The sequence below is a fragment of the Falco rusticolus genome, chromosome 5 (assembly GCF_015220075.1).
Source record: "Falco rusticolus isolate bFalRus1 chromosome 5, bFalRus1.pri, whole genome shotgun sequence".
Lineage (NCBI taxonomy): Eukaryota > Metazoa > Chordata > Aves > Falconiformes > Falconidae > Falco > Falco rusticolus.
In genome coordinates, this window is record NC_051191.1 from 68,418,638 (window position 1) to 68,438,105 (window position 19,468).

The 19,468-nt window shown below is 47.1% G+C and overlaps 1 protein-coding gene across 5 annotated transcripts in view; it reads right to left on the bottom strand.

Moving 5' to 3' along the window:
* CACNA2D4 (calcium voltage-gated channel auxiliary subunit alpha2delta 4) overlaps positions 1 to 18,729 on the bottom strand; it is a 139,895-nt gene extending 121,166 nt beyond the window's left edge. For 4 of the 5 annotated variants that reach the window (XM_037390301.1, XM_037390300.1, XM_037390298.1 and 1 more), the window contains exons 1-5: positions 18,295 to 18,729; positions 12,903 to 12,984; positions 5,015 to 5,131; positions 3,464 to 3,523; positions 1,708 to 1,870 (exon numbers count right to left, since the gene is read on the bottom strand). In XM_037390301.1, coding sequence (XP_037246198.1) covers positions 1,708 to 1,870; positions 3,464 to 3,523; positions 5,015 to 5,131; positions 12,903 to 12,984; positions 18,295 to 18,401 — 529 coding nt within the window. In that variant the 5' untranslated portion in view covers positions 18,402 to 18,729. The remainder of the gene's footprint in view (positions 1 to 1,707; positions 1,871 to 3,463; positions 3,524 to 5,014; positions 5,132 to 12,902; positions 12,985 to 18,294) is intronic. The other variant, XM_037390299.1, reaches the window with a different exon arrangement.
* Between the last annotated feature and the right edge of the window lie 739 nt (positions 18,730 to 19,468).

Here is a 19,468-nt window from a genome sequence, read left to right on the forward strand (position 1 = left end):
TTACATACTGTCTCTTTCTCTCTCCCTCCCCTCTTTTCCTTAGCAATTCTTTCTTTTCTTCTTTGTCTGTGCTTTCTTTCACAAAGCCCAGGCTGTCCTCCCTTGCCCCTGATCTCATCAGAAGCACTAGGAAGTTGCCGATTTGCAAGAACTTGTAAGAGGTAGTGTATATTTAGTGTCTTGTTGACTCATTGCCTCAGGAGACCAAACAGAACAGCAGCAATAGAAACAGGGAATTATAAGAAACGGGTCATTGTGGGATTAACTGTATTAACGTTGAAAGGGATGGGGCTTTGACCTACCACTTCCTGTTAGTCACTTTACTAAGGGCAGTTTTGTTCAAAATAGGGGAAAAATTGAACTGGACTCCCCAGTGATGAGGCCGAAGTAACTCATGCAGGAAGGGAGCCAGAAGAGTTGTGGAGAGCCAGGCTTGTTGCTGTTTGCAAGAGAGAGAGTGAGTACTGCTGGGCACGGCTCCCAGGAATAGCCCTGGGCATGGAAGCAGTCCTCCTCTTCCTCTTCCATCTCCTGCTCATCCTCCAGCTATAGCCATAGCAGCTGGATGGTTTGTGTCAAGCTGTACAGGCAAGAAATCAGCTAGCTTGGGGAGTGCCTCTCCGCTGCCTCTGACAGCGACCATTTGGCCACCTCTTTCGGTATGCTGCTGTAGCTACCCACAGCCAGCTCTGCTGGTGGTTCTATTGTGAGCAAGATTTCAGTTTCTCCGCTGTGAGACCAGATGGAATTAATTTAAAATCATGAGAGAAATAGAACTCCCTCTATTGTCCCTCTAAATAACATAGCAGTTGTGAACACGGTCACCAGTGCCTGCCCCACCTGGTCCTGAAGATTGTAAATGAGATCCATCCATGAGCGAAGTAATGGTGCTTTTGTTTTCTTGCCAAAACTTATGCAAGGGGAAGAGCTGATGGGGAGGCAGGGAAGGAGCCAGTTCAGGCAGCTTTGAACATTGGCCAAAAAGAATGGTAAACTTAGGACAATTGCAACTGGTGCCTCAGCCTGCAGATGTGGCAGTGTGCTGACCAGCCTGGAGATGGACTGGTTTCTGGTGTGTACCTGGAGTGGTGTGAATGTGCAGGGGGAGAGGACACAGTCTGGGCACAGATGAGGCCATGTAAGCCTTGATGCCTCCCTGGGCTCCTGCAGCTGTCAAGGTGCCAAAGGCTTGCTGAGAATAAAAAATAGCCCAGAAGAGTCATGTCCCAGTAGCAGCTGTGAATTACCCCCAGTCCCCTACTGATATGCTCACTGGGAATAAAGAGTGTCCCTGTAAGGTGTTAGTGATTTCAACTGAAATCAAGGAGATCCTTGACACCTAAAGACTTTGATAGATCTGGCCCTTTGTGCAGAGTAACAATTGCCAATAAATTCACATCACAGTTTGTTTCACAGCATCTTTGGTTGGGCAGATGAGCCCTAGGCAATATACTGCCTGCCTGAAATGGAGGACTGTCCATCATTAGAAGACTTCCAAGAGCAGATTATACCTAAGCCCTTTCACAGTGACAGGCTGCAGCACAGACATGACTGTGCCTTGGGACAATACCTTTCCAGCCCTGTTTTCTTTTGTTAGGTTGGTTTTTTTTTTGTTGTTGTTCCCATCCTTTCTTTCAGTATTATTACTGGTAATTTCCACAGCAATCTACTAGTAGTGAGGAAGTAGAGGCCAATAGAGGCCATTACCTTTGTTGTAGACGTTGGTGGGAAGCTGGATATCACTGTATGTTGTGTTCACCAGCAGGTTATTGAAATGCTCATTTGGCTCCAAAATGAATTCATCTCCAAGATCCACGTAATTGTCATTTTCATCCTTCTCATTAATCAGGACAGAGTTATAGTAATCAAACTGTTGAAGATGACAATGGAAAAGAGAAAGGCAATAAGAGAGAATAAGACAATTACTAGTACTGCCTGAAAAAAGCCACTCTAATAAAAAAGGGACATCTGGAGAATTCAGGTTTCAAATAGGATCAAGACGAGCAGCAAACAAGAGCCATTACCAACTGAAAAGTGCTAAGCTGCCCAAATGGTGGTTTCTGCCCAGTTTCTTATTGTCAGGTGGCCACGTGACTGAAAGTGTGATCATAACCAAGAGCAGAAGAGCTACCTGAGAGCAAAGGGACACAATAGCAGACTCCTGTGGTCCCTCAGAGCTATTTAAGCAACGAGCCAGGGAGGTGGAGTGTCTCACTGGGTCCGGCTCCCAGGTTTGCTACAGGACATGCAGATGCTGACCTTACTTGCCCTGTCTCTACAGCTGTTGTTTACTAGAGTTAACTCCTGATGCACATCCAGCCAGGATTATCCCCTCACTCTGTCACTCCAAGCAGCCGGCACTCGTCAAGAGCAAAGGATAGAGCAGAAGGTGCTCAAAGACAACACAGTTTTTTCCCTACAAAGGCCATCAGGCATTTAGCATCTACAGTCACTTTAGTATCTTCAGGACACTCTCCACCCTTGGGTAACAGATAATCTTCAGATGTGTTGGTTGACTTTATCCGAGGGCAGACGTTATTTAAAGATTTATGTTCAAGCACTAACCACACTCAAGGGGGTGTGAATTGTGGGTGTGAATACAGTCATGTACCCCAACTCACCCATGACGCTTACTCTGACTGCAGCTGACCCAGACAGCACGCCTGTAATGTGATTCTTAAATAAAGAGGTAGGAGAGGTGAAATTGGTATCTAGCTTGATTTTAAAAAGCATTTTCATTTCCACTCTTTCCTAGAGTGGAAAGATGTACTTGCAGGGGTAGCCTGCACTTCTGCTAAGACCTCTGCGCTTGTACTGTGGACAGCAGACTTCCTTCATCAGAGTTTTCACTCCAGTTCCCTTTACCAGCAATAATTCCATAGCTTGGCTACAACAAACAGTTATTAACAGAGAGCCAATTATCCAAATTGCGTGGCAGCACCAAACTTTCACCTAATGGGAAGTCCTGGCGAGTGTGTGTCTGCAAGGGCAGAGAAAAGCTGGGAGCTGTTGAGAAAGACGGTGAGAAACTCAGCTCATTGGGATTAACGGTTTGCTGTGGGTATGGGTAACAACATCCTCCTCATTGCTCACACACTCAACTGTCAGCTCATTTTCCAGTCAAGTAACCCACAAAGCACCAGCTAATTTGTGCTAACACATCACATAATGACAGTGTTGGTGCAGTAAATGTAATGCCAATAACATCATGCAGCCCAATGTCTACCCAAATCCTTCGCCTCCCAGAGCCATAGGGACTGATCTCCTTGGTGTTACTAGGTTTGGGATCTGCCAAGGGAGTCTCTTTCTTCTACTAGTTTCTAGACAAGCTGAGCATCCTGAAGACAAGGAAACTCCTAACCTGTCCAGGAACCTGAGGTGGCTAAGTGCAGCTAAGCCTGCCTTTTGGCTAGTCTCTCTGAGGATGCGTGATATATTTTGTTACTGACTGGGATAAACTTACCTCCAGTGAGGAGTTGTACTCATGGTTCAGATCTGCATCTTCTGCTGCTTCCACCAACCTCTAATGCAAGCACACAGAAAGAAAGATGAGAGGGTGCTGTGGAAAGCCCCCCAGAAGCTCTTTCTGCTGTATCAGCCATTCACACATTTAGTGAAAAGACACACGACTGCCTCCTTCACCATAACGCAGAATCACGGGGCTATAAACTTCCCTCTTACTCTCCTTTTCTGCTGACCTGTCATTCTGCGCTGTAGCTTTACAGCTTGGAAGGTATATTCACAGCTATTTATTGCCAAGTATATTCACACCTACTTACTCCAGAGTCCCTACTAAACCCCCAAACAATCTTAGATATCACAGGACATATACAAAGAGAAACATGTCCATTTAGAGAAACAACAGCCAGAGATTTAATTTCATTTTCCATGGGCCCTTCCAAAAAGCCATGGGAAAGGCATTTCAGACCCAGCCTGTTGTCAGAATCTCATCAAAGGAAAAGGTCTTGTGGGAGTCTCAGTCTGGTATTGTTACCAAGACAAAGACCATGACTTTATTTTGTAAATGGCTTGGTGATGCTGCAGCCATTTATAAGCTCTTACCATTTATGGAAGGTAATATAATCAACTAGTATTCTCCACTGTGGTGCTTCAGGGCACTAATTCTCAACTGGTACAGACTGGGAAGGAATCCAGCCAAACATGCACATGTTTTCAGAGTTGCACAATCAGTGACAGTCTCAGCAAAACTACTTTTTGCTCCTTCACAAAGGATAAGGCAATCCAAACACTGGAAGAGTCTGGCTATGAATTTAATGTTATGGGCCAAAGCTCTGGGTCTGAATATGCCCACATTTCACTTTGAGATTCAAATGATGTGTTTCTGGATGACTTTTCCACATTAGACCTGTTAAACAGTCAAGGCTCTGTGACTACAGAAATATGCTTTTCATAGTGGGTAAATATAAGGGAATACGATAGAACCTTAGATGCAAGAAGTAAGAGGGGCCATAACGATTACCTGCTCTGATCTCCAACACAGCAACAGCTAAAGACTTCTTGTCACCTCCTCCACATTTCCCCATGTACACAGCTGGAAATCCAAGCGCCTTCCTTGTGGCTCATGTTCAGGGGCTACAGAAATTTCCCTTGAGCCACACACGCAGCTGAGACAAGCTACTAGTCTTCAATGGCCAGAGCGCAGGACGAAGTTTATTTTCACTTGTGAGAAATTTTTTTCTCTTTAAACAGCTCTTTTCTGCTAAAGGAGTGTTCCTTCCCTGATATTTATTCCTAGGCTTTGTTTTTATCTTATTTCCTACTTTGGGCTGAGGGAGAAGCCAGCGTTCCCTTGTCTGAACGCCCACATCCTCCCACCAGTGTCTACTTAAAGCTCAGAGTGAGCAGCCAGCTGCACCAGCAGGCATTTGGTTGGGCAAGGAAGTCCTCATGCAACCTCTGCACCCACACACTCCTGGTACAGGCAGGAGGCCTGCACTTACTGCGCCAGGGCTGACAGAAGAGGACTTCCTTCCCATAGCCCCTGTGGTCATACCTCAACGGCTTCGACCTTCCTACGGAGCATGCTTTCCATCTGCTCTGAGAACTTCTTCACCAGCTCCAAGCCATCCACCTCTTTGATCTTCAGAGTTGGCTCCACATCTTTGTACTTCTACCCAAAGGAAAGCAGAAAATCCTGCTGAGCAGGAGGCTTATAAGGAGAGGGGTCAATCTATTATTGTTAGCTGGGTATTGTCTTTGGTGAAGAAAGATGTGTTGAAAGAACTGGTCTCATTTATCGCCTTCTCCCATCTTTGTCTTTCCTCCCTTTTCACACCATAGTTCGGGTGTGTGCAGATCACTGGCCATAACACAAAACATTTTGACTGAGCAACTGATCCAGTTGTGAACCTGTGGCTGTTGAAAACAGCAATGTACCTGAAGCTACAAGTAAGTGAGAAGCAGAATGCTGCCTTGGAAAAATACACATTGTACGTACATCCGTAGTAACATTATACAGGTGATCCTCCCTCTCTGCTCTGCCCTGGTGAGGCTGCACCTGGAGTGCTGTGTCCAGTTCTGGGCTCCCCAGTTCAAGAGAGACAGGGAACTGCTGGAAAGGGTCCAGCAGAGAGCTATGGAGATGACTGGGAGACTGGAGCATCCCCTTTATGAGGAAAGTCTGAGAGAGCTGGGCCTGCGTAGCCTAGAAAAGAAAAGGCTGAGAGGGGATCTTATCAGTGTATACAACTATCTTAAGGTTGGGTGTCAAGAGGATGGGGCCAGGCTCTTTTCAGTGGTGCCCAGCGACAGGACAAGGGGCAACGGGCCCAAACTTCAACACGGGAAGTTCCATCTGAACATGAGGAAAAACTTCTTTACTTTGGGGGTGACAGAGCACTGGTACAGGCTGCCCAGTCTTCTTTTTTGGAGACATTCAAAACCCACCTGGATGTGATTCTGTGGAACCTGCTTTACAAGAACCCACTTTAGCAGGGGGTTGGACTAGATGATCCCCAGAGGTCCCTTCCAACCCTGACCATTCTGTGATTGTATGCATCACATACCTGAAATTTGCTTAAGCCAGAGGGAAGTCAAGCTGTATGAAGCTGTATGCTGTCATGACATTGCCTCCTATGTCACATGTGCTCTGGGGCACTAGTGGAGAGATGTCATGCTAGTGCATGTCCTGTCCTCCCACCGTGACATCTTACCTGTAGGGTAACTTGTCAGGTCTGCAGCAGGAAGGGTCTGCTCAGCGCTTAGATGGGAGACAGCCAAAGGAAAGGTCAGCAAGACAGTTATGATGCTACTTATTCAGCATGCATGAGCATGCTTTAGACCAAGAGCACCACAGAGACGATTCCCAGAAACTAGGAATTACGAGCATGGCTGCTTAGGGATTCCTCCACGGAGAGAGATGCCATAATGAGGAGTGTCTGGATCTGACAGCCTTAGAGATACCAGTTTCTTCTGGCTACATTTCATATAATCTAGGCATTAAAAATCTGAGAGTACTCCCAAACTGGGTAACTGTTATCTACTTCCCTCTATCAGCCCTTTCAAGACTGGATACAACAGCCTTTATTTCTTCTTTTCAAAAAATCCCAAAGCTAACAGAGATAGGCAGAAAGACAGAGTAAAAAAAAAACAAACTGCAGAAGGATGCAATAGCATTAACCTCGTTCAGAAAAGACAGACCCTTATCTCCCCAGCAATGGGGAAACACGAAGGCAACTGATTGAATTTCCCTGGTCCCTCATCATCATTTCTCTCTGCAGTGTATACACATCCCCTCCATCTTCATGTTTATTAGCATCATAACAGCAATCTCAGCCAGAACTGGACTTCTTACGCTGATATAAAATGAGGTGGTGGAAAGGGTAAGAGGATGGCAGAAGCTTTAGTGGCACTTCTGAATTAGAAGAAGGTGGGGGCGCGGGAGTGGGTGGGGAGAGGATTTTGCGTATCTTTAGAGTGAGTGAGTGAGGCTCCTTTTGTTCAAAAGAAACTCATTGACCATCCGGGAGGGCAGCTGAGCACAGACGGAGTAAGAAATGCCTTGAGGATGGGGCAGGCTGAGGAGGTCAGACAGAAATAGCAGCATCATCCAGCCTGCGGCAGGCATAGCGGGGAGGCTGCTCGCTCTGTCTGGCGTGATTAACAGCGAAGGTTTTACTGGATTAAAAATGCGAGGCCTCGCATCCCCTCTGCTGCGTCTGGGTAGCTGGGGCGGGCAGGGGAGGAGGAGAGGGAGGAAGAGGAGGAGGAGATCGGGTTGAGCATGAAGGTTAGTGTAACCATGCTGCCAAAAGAGGGATGCGCAGCAGCAAGCCCCCAACTGAAGTCCCTGGCTGCTGACGAGACTGCAGCGCACATCCCAGCTGGTGCCTGTCCCATTTAACTCCATGTCATGCTTTCATCAGGAGGGAAGTGATCTCTGCCAGGCTAGGCTTTAATCAGGCCCTCCTCGGGGGGAGGAGGGTAATCTCTCCCAGTAAAGCTAGTGAAGGGGGGGACCACATCAGCACAGGCAAGCAGGCGCTTTACAAAGTGACCTGCTGTCAATTACCTTGGGTCACATCTTGAATTAAAAAGAACAGGGCTCTTTTCCTCTCAATTATTTTTTAATGTGCTTTTGACACATTGACAAGTAGATGTTAATAGGGTATAAGTAACCATGAGCGATCATGAGCAGTCTGCTAATACCGAACACACATCTCAGCCCAAGGAACTAGCCAGAGCTGGGAAGAGAAAAAAAACCAACAGAAAAAGACCCCAAACCACCAAACAAATAACCCAAAAAACTTTCTGCATTTTCAGTTGGCTGTGAGGAATACACCAGGTTTGAGTTCAGATCCCCTTTTAGCTTTTTCCTACAAACAATCCAGCAAACCATTCTGTATCTGTATTCCTACCACTAAAATTTCCTGCTACTAATGAATTTTCACGGCAAGAGTTCCTAAAGGCAGGCAACAGAGTAGTTAGTACCTGTGATTTCAATACTGTTACCAGACACCGTGGCTGAAAGTACGCAGCATATGTCAACACAGGTGCTTATAGGCAACCAAGATTAACCTGCCCAACGTGAGTTTAGGGTTCAGGTCATCAGATCATTATGATTTACAGAACAGGAATCAGCGACAGGCTTAGGAGAACTGGCTGAAAGGATCTGATGTTGAAAAGGGGCCACATTGTTAACTCTCATCTAACAGAAAATCTTTTCACATTCATCTAGTACTTAGTATTCCCTTAAAACAGCAGGAGCAATTAATTAAGATTCGCCTTCTGCAGTGATGGGGGTGGTGATTTAAGAGTAGAATATCCAGGATCCAGTATCCTAAACTTTATCTGTGAATAGAGATATGTCACCAAATATATTTTCTTGGTCCCAACTCCCTGAAACTTGGCCCATTGAAGTACACAGTGTTGCATTACTCACTGCTAGTGAAGTTATATTAAGAGTGTGAAAGACATCCCTTTCATCTTCACCTAGGAAAATGTCTTGACTGCACTTCTTGAATTTGTCTGTTCTTTGCTATGTAGTTATTTGTATTGTCTTCTAGCAATTACATAGCTGGAACCAAGCCCTGCTGTCCTTTCTCAGCCCTATCCACCGCGGAAGACAATGGGCGCCTCAGCTACAGAAGGAAGCAGGAGGCAATTCTCAGAAATACTTATGAGTCGTTAACACAGTAGGAGAAAAATCAGGTTTTGGGCCTGCTGAAGATGGTGGTGTTTCTGTCACTTGAAGGCAAGCCCTGAGAAGCACAGAACCACCATGGTATCCTCCTGGCATTGCTGTCATTGGTGGTCCCAGGTCTTTGGTGGCTGCCAGGCTAACTGCAGCAGCACAACTGTGACAAACAGACCGAATAAGCCACAGGCTGAAACCTTCTGTTCCTTAGCTCTGGACAGATGCTACTGCCCTCCCCCTATTCAGCCTTTTGCATTGTCTCTTTACTCCAGCAGTATTGCCCTCAGCTGTCCTAGACCCCAGCCAGCATTTTAATACAGACCCATTATCTGAGCCAGGTTTAAGTGTGCAAGCTTATCTTAAACCCTGCTGCATAATAGTCAAGAGAATAGAATGAATGCTTCGGCCATCAAACCAAAGCCACTCTTCAGCTTTTGCTACCTCTGTGAGGTTTGATTTGACGATATCCTGACTGCCTGGGACTTTCTCAAAGCTCTCTGATCCAGGGTAAGAACCTGCCCTTGTGGATTCAAGAGATGTCTACTCGTTCACCAGGTCTCTGGGAACAATAAGACCTGGTAAGAAATTGACTGGGTTTGCAACATGTCCTGGTTTCAGCTGGGATAGAGTTAATTTTCTTCTTAGTAGCTGGTGCAGTGCTGTGTTTTTGGATTTGGTGTGAGAATGATGTTGGTAACAGATGTTTTTAGTTGCTGCTGGGTAATGTTTATACTAACTCAAGGGCTTTTCAGTTTCTCAGGCCCTGCCAGCAAAAAGGCTGGAGGGATACAAGAAACTGGGAGGGGACACAGCCAGGGCAGCTGACCTAAACTAGCCAAAGGGATATTCCATACCACAGAATGTCATGCTCGGTATATAAAGCTGGAGGGAGTTGGCTGACACCTGCCAATTGCTGCTCAGGGACTGGCTGGGCATCGGTCAGCAGGTGGTGAGGGACTGTATAGTGCATCACTTGTTCCCTTTGTCCCTTCCCTTTGGATTTTATTCCTCTCCCTTTCTCCCTCCTTTTCATTATAATAATATTTGTTACTATTATAACCTTTTTCTCTCCTCTTTTATTTTATTCTAATGATGAAATTGTCTTTATCTCAACCCTCGAGTTTTACCTTCCTTCCCAATTCTCCCCCCCGTCCCTCTGTCAGGGGTGGTGGAAATGCACGAGTGAGTGGCTTTGTGGTACTCGGTTGCTGGCTGGGGTTAAACCACAACACAACATGGTAATATGGTTCTTCTAGGGGAAACAAACGAAAACCAAGAAGAAAACCAAACAAACTCAAAGCCACAGAAGGAAGTTTATGCTAAATATTAAAGAGAAGGTTTACATGGAAAATATTCAGTAACAAAGCAACAATATCTAGTTACTTCGAGTCTATTAGGCACAAGGGAGACATGAAGTAAAATACGAAAGGTGCCATTATCTCTCAGTTTGTATTTCCTTGAAGGCAAAATACACATCGACTCAAATAAGCACCAAGGAAAGAACTGTCTGGGCCCCTTCTGCTGGTCTGTACTTACTCATGCCCACAGAGAAGTATTTCATGTGAAAAAGAGGCGATGGCCCAAAAAGAGAAAGGTGTCTGGGGAGCAGATGTGTTTGGATTTTCAGACGTCATTGTATCTGGCTCCCCAGGCCTGACTTGTCTGCAGGCTGCACCAGTGTGGTGATCTACATAAAGCTATTTCGGGTCTGCCAAGGTGCATCTCATGGGGCATGAAAATGTTGCCTGTTAGTAAAAGCTTTGTCTTCGTCCTCCTGCAGCTGTCCTGCAGCAGCACTGTCAGGGATGCAGGGGAAGCCTTCCAGGATGGTCCCTGTTTTTGAGATTTGTGAGAAGGTGTCTGACCCAATGCTTGCTAAAGAAATGGAGGCCAAGAGAAGTACTGAAGAAGTGGGTGCTGGGCTGGTCCTCCTCTGTTTCCTTAGTCCCAGGGAAATAAGGGGAAATGAAAAAGCTCAAGAAGTGGGATCTGAGGGTTAAAAGGTAAACCTGAGCTCTTTAAACTGCTTAAGTAAAGTTAAGACAGGGCAGGACATGCATTTAGATGACTCTTTACTGGAGTGTTAACAGAGCAAGGTTGGATCAAGCTCATCTGTACCCCCTTATACAGTGGTGATAGTGACTCACTGAAGGACATTTTCCCTCTTGAGTCATGGGTGACACTGTCCCCCACTCAGGTGTGTCCAAAGGCTGTGCAAAGCATGATCAGTCTGTGCTGCATCCAGGCCTTGACACATGCAAGGGCAAACCAGACACCTTCCCCTCCCCAGGAACAAAACCATGTGGATGTGGACTGGGGCAGGCAAGTGCAATTATTCTATAAGGCTGTCAGACCGCCACGGAAACATAGCTCTGCCTTAACTCCCCATGACATGAATGCTAGATTGAATCTGGTTACATTCAGGCTTCTTTTTAATCAGAAATTATTTTTCTTTGTTTCCAGTGAATTAAACCAAAAGCTGATTTTTTTTCAGGTTCTGGTTGCCATGACTCTCATTTTTAGTGGCACTACACTAGCATCTGCAGGTCTCATATAACCCCTGCCCCAGAGAGATCAAGATCCCGAGAGACAAAACATGTAGTGTGGACAGAAGAACGTGAAATGATCTGGTGCAAGATCTCCAGAGGGCCAACACGGCACAGCTGTCTTGACATCCACCTCAGCGCCACATCTGCTATCCTTGGCCTTCATTGTTAACTTTCACAACACTGGTGTTTTCAATCTAACCCATGTTCTCCCTAGTCCCGCTGGCTTTTGGACCTTAAGGAACATGAACTCCCTTAATCCACTAGTAGAAACAGCCACAGAAGCAGTGCAAGTTGCCTGTGTTGAAGCACCCCTATACAGCATCAGGCAGAGATACCTGACGGTCAAATAACCCCAGTCTATCTCCTGCCCACTGGAGCTCCAGCACTCACCAGAGGTGCCTTAGCATGACACTTTGCCTCTGGCAGTTATTGCTTGAGGACTCTGTGGAAGAATAGACAATGCAGAAACGTCATCAAAACTGGTAAAAGCCAAACTTTTGCCTGCATGTATGCAGCCCACCACAGCTGCCTCATGAAGTATCTGTATCAGGGCTGACAGTTTTTTATTGCATGGTGGCACATTCCTCCTAAGAAGCGCTGATGATCAGTATAGACCTTTATGATGGATGCTGAAGGCTTTTCTTGGCCAAGCCTAGCGAAGGTGATGCTGCAGGAGATGCTCCCTTAGTCATGACAGAAAACAGCACTGTGAGGGGAGGGAAACTGAGGGCTCAGCAGCAAGGCAAGGCAGATGATACCCAGATCCTTTTGTTTGCACTGGTATATGGATGTTACTACTAATACGAGGACAGAAATTGGACACCCAGAAGGCCTGAGAGGCAATGCATGTTTTGTGTTGAGAAGAACCAGAGAAAGAGTAAAGAAAAGGAACTGGACAGCCACATGAGGTAGAGGGGCAAGTGCACCCCTTCAGATGCACTCAGCAGCCACCAGGCCCCTTGAGCAGTACTTAGGGGGTGCTGATCCACACAACCCTGCTGCTGCAATGCAGAGTTCTTCAAGCTTGAAAGAGGAGCAGCCATTCACCTCTGACTTCAGGAATCAAGGTAACGGGGCAACTTTTCTACAGCTGCAAATAGGACCATTTATTTAAAGCCCCTGGAGCTACACCCTTTCATGCTGTTAGAGTTCAGTGCAACAGTGCCTATCGTTTGATGACCAGGCCACGCAGAGCTCTGCACCTCTGAAGGATCACAACTTCCAGAGCACCTGCCTCAGAGACCCTGTTCAAAGCGGAATGTTAAAGGCACAGTTGGAAGAATTTATTTGTGACTGGAAGGAGACAGATGAGGAAGCAGAAAGGAGCAAGAGTGCCAGCTGGAGAGCTGCAGGAGGGGATGACGGGGTGACAATGAGCAGGTGAGTGATAAGAAGGAGGAGAGGGACTGATATGCACTTAGAAAGTGAGGGGAAACTTGAGGAGTACTGTTAAAAAGTATTTTTTTAAAATGGGACAATTTAGGTGGTGTTTGGTCATGCTAATGAGAGCAGGAAAGGCATTAGATGGATCCCCCTCCCCAGTTCATGGAGAATGGCCACAGGGCATCACTGTACTTATGGGTATGAACCTGCACGGTTTTGAAGGTTAGTTGGAGACCTGCGTATTTTGCTTTTTTCCACCCCAGGGGGAAACCTTGAAGGGCTACGTAAGGAGATGACCCGCAGCTTTTGCCTACCTTCTGCAACAGGAGAGAGCCTGAATACTTAGTCACAACGGAGTACAGCTCCCCACTGAAGGCATCTGCCCAAGACTTCACACTAGAAAGAGGAAAAAAAAAAGAAAATCAGTGTTAATAATTCAAAGTCAGCAGAACTGCTTACTTCTTCAGACAGGGAAAAACTCCACCTTCCTGAGTACAAAACCCTTCCACCTGCCCTGTATTTCTCTAAGCCACTGCAGGGACAATGGCAGTGCTTCCTCCCCAGACTGCTAGCCAGACAAACAGTAAGGCAGGAGGCAAGCACTGCTCTTAGACACCCTGTCCAGGACACTGGACAACAAGGAGAAACACTGGGTTCTGCTGGTCTCAATCACTATGTTTTGACTCGGAGTGGAATTTGTCTTGCCTAACTTTAGAGGTACAAAAGTTGTACATTTGGTCTTAGATTATCATCTGGTTTCCTCTACTGTTAGCAAAGTGAAATAAATAGCTCTCTGCAGACATCTATTTGTCTTCACTGACTGCAGACGGAGCCTGGAGTGAAGGACTAGACACCTAATGTCAAGATTGCTGAGGAGAAATAAGTGTCAGACCTGAACAAAGTTGTCAAGATTCACCCCTTGCCTTCAGTTCCTAGAGCTGCGTGGGGCAGAGACTAACAAGCCAGATGAATTCACTGCTCTCAGTGGAGATGTTATGGCTTGATAACACCAGAGTAGATTATGCACCTCATCATTGTAAAACACTACTCGCATTTGTGCCATCCTGTAAATAATTGATGATAGCAATACCACATGGAGAACATAAGGATGTTGAAGAGCAGCCTGAACAGTGAGCCATCCAAATCAAAATAGATGGCTCTCATAACTGACAGAGCACTTCATCAGAAATCTGTTACATGATTCACATTAGGCAGTTCCACCTACATGCAGTTCCTTCTACAAGGATTAATTTAGGAGAGATTTATTTAATGGAATAAATGGTTTTCTTCACTTACCAAAATACACTACTTATTTATGGGGTGCAGAATCTTACCTATGGCTTCCAGTAGATTTCTTCCAGCCCTAACAGACTTCAGGGCCTAATTTCTCAGTGCATTGCACCAGTTTTGTAGCAGAATAATACACCACATACTGCTGAGCTCTGGAGTAAAGCCAGCACAGCAATGGTGGAATAATCACAACAGCTAACTTTAGCCTAGGAAAGCCTGTTTAGGGCCCCCTCTTGCAAACAGGGACAGATAGGCAGCTATAGCAGATAATTTGGAGCATACATAAGGCTTCTGCTCCTAACTGTACCTCTCTCCACTGTCCCTACAAGGAGTGTAATGAAAGAGTGGGTGCCTTTGTTAATCACTGCTTAATTGACAACAGGGCATCCATTTCTAACCACTGAGTGTGATCTAGCACCAGTTGAATGCAATAAGAATGAGATTTCCTCTTTCTCTCTCTCTCTCTTTTTTTTTTTTTTCCTGGGGGGGGGGGCGGTGTTTTGTTGGGGTTTTTTTGGCCATTGTGCTCTGCATTTTATTTTGACAGCCAGAGCTTTTATCTTTACATTTCATTCTTAGAGAAGAAAGAATGTAGTTATTTGCTAGGAGACCAGGATTTATTGCCCCATATCAAAGTTATTCTAGCAAGCCTAGAATAAAAGAGGAAACCAGAAACAGGAACCCCATGGGATGCTTGCCTGTTTGTTGTAGTGACTAACACATTCCCTGAGGTATGAGGATCAACATTTAACTCAATGCCCATCTGCTGCTGCTGGTTTTCTGACTTTTATGTACGAGATGATTTGTGCTGATATTAACTAATATTCTCCAGTCTCCTCACCTTTTACTGTAGAAAGTGAGAACCTAAACGTGAAGTTTGGGATAGTAATTTTAGCAGGGAGGTTTATGTTTACCCCATTTTCCTCCCTTAGAAATGAGGTGCACATGATCTCGCTCTTTCTGTTTTGTGTCGTGTCCATGGCCATGTGCGCGCTCCTGTTCCTTCCAGCACTCATCATTTTTCAACACAGCAGGGTGGAAGATTCTTTGATATTAATTTCTAACCAGTGGGTGTGGCTGGGCAGCTTCTGCAGAAAGATGCTCTTATTGAGGTAAAAGGTCCTCGGTACTAACTTAGCAACCATCAGTCAGCAGAGAAGCCAGCCACAGGCAGCTTCACAGAAGCCCCAGCCCTGCTGCTTGTGGATCTGCTCATTTGTGTAGTCCTTAAGTCCAGCATGACTTGGGATTCTCCGCTTTCATAAAAACAGGAAAAAAGAAGGTGGGTTTTTAGCCTTTGAGGCTGTGGCAAAAGAAGCTGAAATGTATGAACGCTGAAACTTCCAGTAACAGCTGAAGTCAAGGAAAGAAAAGGTCGGGGCTTGTGTAATTTTGCAATTGCTATGTGGGTACCCTGTGTGTCAGGCGCTCCCCTGGGAGGGCTCTCCCAGCCCGCCTGGGGCAGCAGCTGCTCCAGCTTGGCAGTGGACATCTCTGCTGGTCTGAAATCAGAGGAGGAAGGAGGCACAGAGGAAGGGGGAGCAGAGAGAAGGCCAGAGGCTCGCATCTTTGGAGTGCTGGTTGGAAAGTTAGGGGGCACAGAAAGGTCCTGAAGCCCTGTGTGACAGGGCTGAGGAGCGGGTAATTAAAAATACATGGTGGCGTTTCAGGGAAGTTGAAAAGAAGGCAGGTGAAGAGGCAGAAACACACTGTCATTTGCATATTTAAAAGACAATTTTTTGCCAGGGAAGGGAGTGACCTTAGAGTACTGGGAAATTAAGGGCAGCCTGCCGAATTTAAATAGGTTTCCTTCTTTTCTTTGTAAACAAGTGAGAGAAAAGATCAGCCTAAAATTCACCAGGTTGCAGAGAAATTTCATCTAAGGTTGCTGGCTTTGTGAACTTAGAAACAGATGTACAGAGGCAATAGGGACAGCCTGAAGAGGCTCCTCTTCACCTCTCCCACCATCATTTCCTGATGGTTCCAGTACCCCAGGAAGCAAAGGCCGAGCAGCCATTCCCAAATCCTCACTATCCTCACAGCTGCAAGCGCTCCTGCCTGTGCCATGGCTAGCTGATGAGAAGAGTGGTGGCCAGGAGGGAGGAGGAGGTAGTTTTCATGCTGAACTTGCCCCCCAGAAGCATTGCTAGTAACTGATTGAGCAGATTTTTGCACCAGTGGGTTAAAGCTGAGTGAGCTTTGCAAAGACGTGAATGAGGTGGCGATGAACTGGGCATGGTGCAGCAAAGCCAGACATGACTTGGGGAGCAGCTCAGCCTCACCTGGCCTTGTGTCACTTAACTGTAATTGAACCCAGCTGGTGTTTCAAAGGCTGGTCCCACAGGATGTCCCACAGGCACTCCCAGAATATCCCTGTGTAATCTATGGAGCAGGTCCCTTTTCTTCTGATTTACTCCCTTTGGTCCTCTGGCCAATGTATTCTTCTACTGAAATTTCATTTCAAAAGGGCAGCTTTTGAGTTTTAGTTAAATTCATGAATGGATTTGAAACATCAAGGTTCAATTCAGCTGTTGGTCTGGTTTTGGTACCAGGGGAGAAAAGTGGGTTTTTTATTGTTTATTCTTCATTCTTGCACATGACAAAGTTCCAAATTGTGCAAAGTGACGTAACTCTTTTCTCAGTAGCAAAGGGCTATCACATTATAACCAAACACATCAGAAAAGGATTTGGTCAGAGATTGCCTGCCTGTAATCCCTGCACTTGCATGCAGTGGTGAAAACAGCAGAAAGGACAGGCTGGCTTCTTAATGCCACAGATTTCAAGGCCAAAAGGTATTTCTGTGCAGTATTTACACTGGGCATGGAAAGTTGATTTTTATTTTGTGTGGTTTGAAATTATCACGTCAGATTTTATGCTGTGAAACTTCTGTGTCCTTTTTGTGAAACCCAAATCAGAAGCATTTTCCTGAGGAAGGGCTTGATAGTGCAGCCAAGAATAAAAAAACGGGTGGCAAAGTTTCCTGAGACCCTGCTGGATAAAGTCAGCACAACTCTTGGTAGTCATGTGGGCTGTAATGGTGAGCACATCTGCAAGGGTCTTATCGGCAATTTTTGAATGTATAACATTTTTTCAATCTCAGGAAAGGGCTTGAGCTGACTTCAGTTGATGTATCAGACATATCTCCTGCTGAAACTGAATGGCAGTGTTGTCTTTTCTCCAGACCAAGCCACTGTCCTGCATAGACAGCTCCAGAGAATCTGCCTCACAACAACTTTTACCAACTGTGGTGCTGACATTTTTACTCCTTAAAGAATTTAACTTGACTAAATCAGCTTAACAAGGTGAAGTTTTTATAAACTAGGTTTGCTGAGAGCTGTTAGCCTGCTGGTCAGCTGCTTGGAGATGCCACGCTGCTCGTGGGGAGCTTTCCAGTAGTGCCCATGCCAGAGGAGCTGCTCGTGCAGAGCAACACGCACATGGGCACGGGTGCCCTGCAAACCCACATCCAAAAAGGTGCATCAAGATTCCCTGCATGTGCACTAGCACTTGAACCCAAATGCAGTGCATGCACAAAACGTGGCTGTGCTTTGTATTGCAGGTCACCTTTTCATTCCTATGCTCCAGAGCTCTGGGAAGGGCTATTACGCCCTGTGTAGTGAGGTGGAGCAGGAACAAGCAAGCAAAGGCGCTGTGGCCTCTTTCCCCTATCTCGCCGCCCCCACCAACATCCCCTGGTGTCCACACACATGAATAAATGTGTGTGTGTATTACCCAGGCTGTGTATGTGCACACCAAGGCTTTTTTTCAGCCATCAGTGTACCAGTAAGGGATCAGAGCTCTGGAGCTGCAAACCTTGCACTGCACAATCTGGATCTCATGTGTGTTGAAGAGATGCACCTTTGTTTGCTCAAACACCCCGTGTGTATGCCTCCCACTGCCAGATCCTGATGAGTGCTAAGCATCCCTGGGGTGTCCCTAGTGCCAGCAGTGTCTGCTGGAGCCACTCTGCTAAACTGGAGAGCTGCTAACCTGAGGCTGCTTACATCTGCCTCCATGGCTGAATCTCCACAAGTTGTATCAGTGATGGGGTTTTATGAACATGTCTTTAAATTGGTTTTGCCTTCTGCTACCCAGTGCATTAAGCAGAGCATTAATAGATGTCAAAGTGCTTAAATAAATGAGTATCATTGCTATGCTTGATGAACAGGGAAAATGAGGCATTGCATCCACTCTGGTCCTGGGAACAGAATTTGTGGCTCCCATGCCCATGTCCTCTCCCAGGAGCCATTGCCACTATCATAAGGGAATGTCACCTGCCCTGCAATGACGTGCCCCTCCAGAGGAGCCTGCACCCGCAGTGCCTGCCACCACCGGGGAGGCACTCCCACCCACGTGCCCATGGCATTGCCCACTTCACAGCACAAATGCCCCACGCAGAGAGAGGGAAATACTTACATCTCCAGTGGGATCTTCGTCTGGGCCCTGGCAGAGGGCAGGAGGCAGAAGAGCCAAAGCGTCATCCATGGGAAAGCCCAGGGCCCCATCCTCCACGTGCCAACCATCAGCAAGGGGACCGGCCGGTGGGGTGCGGGGGTTCTCTGCCCTTCCTGCTGCCCCGGGGGGGGTCCCACACAGCCCCTGCCATGCTGCTGGGCTGGGCACTCTGCCGCTGTGGGGCCGAGCCCCGGGTGACCCCGGTTGCCTGTGCCCCAGGAACGTTGCTTCTGCTGCCGGGTGCTGTCAGGGCTCTCCAGTGCAGGGCGGGCGGCCAAAAACCTGCCGCAGACCCTTGCCGGTGGGCACCCACGGGTGCAGTGTGTCTCCGTGCCCCGAGGAGCAGCCGTGCCGGGAGGGAGCTCCGTGCCGGGAGCCGCAGCAGCTACGTAATCCCCCGCCAGCCCCTTAATCCCCTCGCCAAGCAGCAGCGGCCACAGATTTAGGGAAGTGGAGTGGGATAAAATCACCCAGGATTACTCTGATTCCTGAAGACAGGTCTTGGCTTCTCCAGCCAGAGGTCAGGCCATGCCTGCTTTAAAGGGGGCGCATCCACACCCTTGAAATTTCCCCCCCACCCCTGACCTTTCATCTCCGTGAGCAGAGCCCCCCTGCCGTGCTGCAGGACACCAGTGGGTTGCTCCTGCAGGTGGCCCCAGCACCATCACCTCCCCTCTGGGTACCTGAGGTTGGGACCAGGAGCGTGGGGTGCATGGCAGGCTCCTGCAGGCACCAGCGGGTTCGTGCCATGCCTCCGCTTGGCGCTGAGGTTTGCACAGGACCGATGAGGCTGGGCAGAGCCGGCACCTTGGCAGCATCCAGCCCAGGTCCTGGTGAGGTGCTCATCCTCCAGGCCATGAGTGGGGACCTCCCACAGGTGAGAGGAGAGGAGGGAAAATGGGCAGTGGGAAGCAAAGATGGCATGAAAAAAATTACTCTGCTGGTTTAAACTGAGCATCTCCTAATGTGAGTGATTATTTATTAATAGTCGAATCTTTCCATTTGGGCAACATTCAATTGAGATTGCCATCCTTTCATCTGTGTCTGGAGACCAATGAATCAAAGGAGCCCAATGGCTGAACTTGATGAATAGTAGCAAGTAGCAAACTGCACACACAGATGAGGGGCCTGCTAT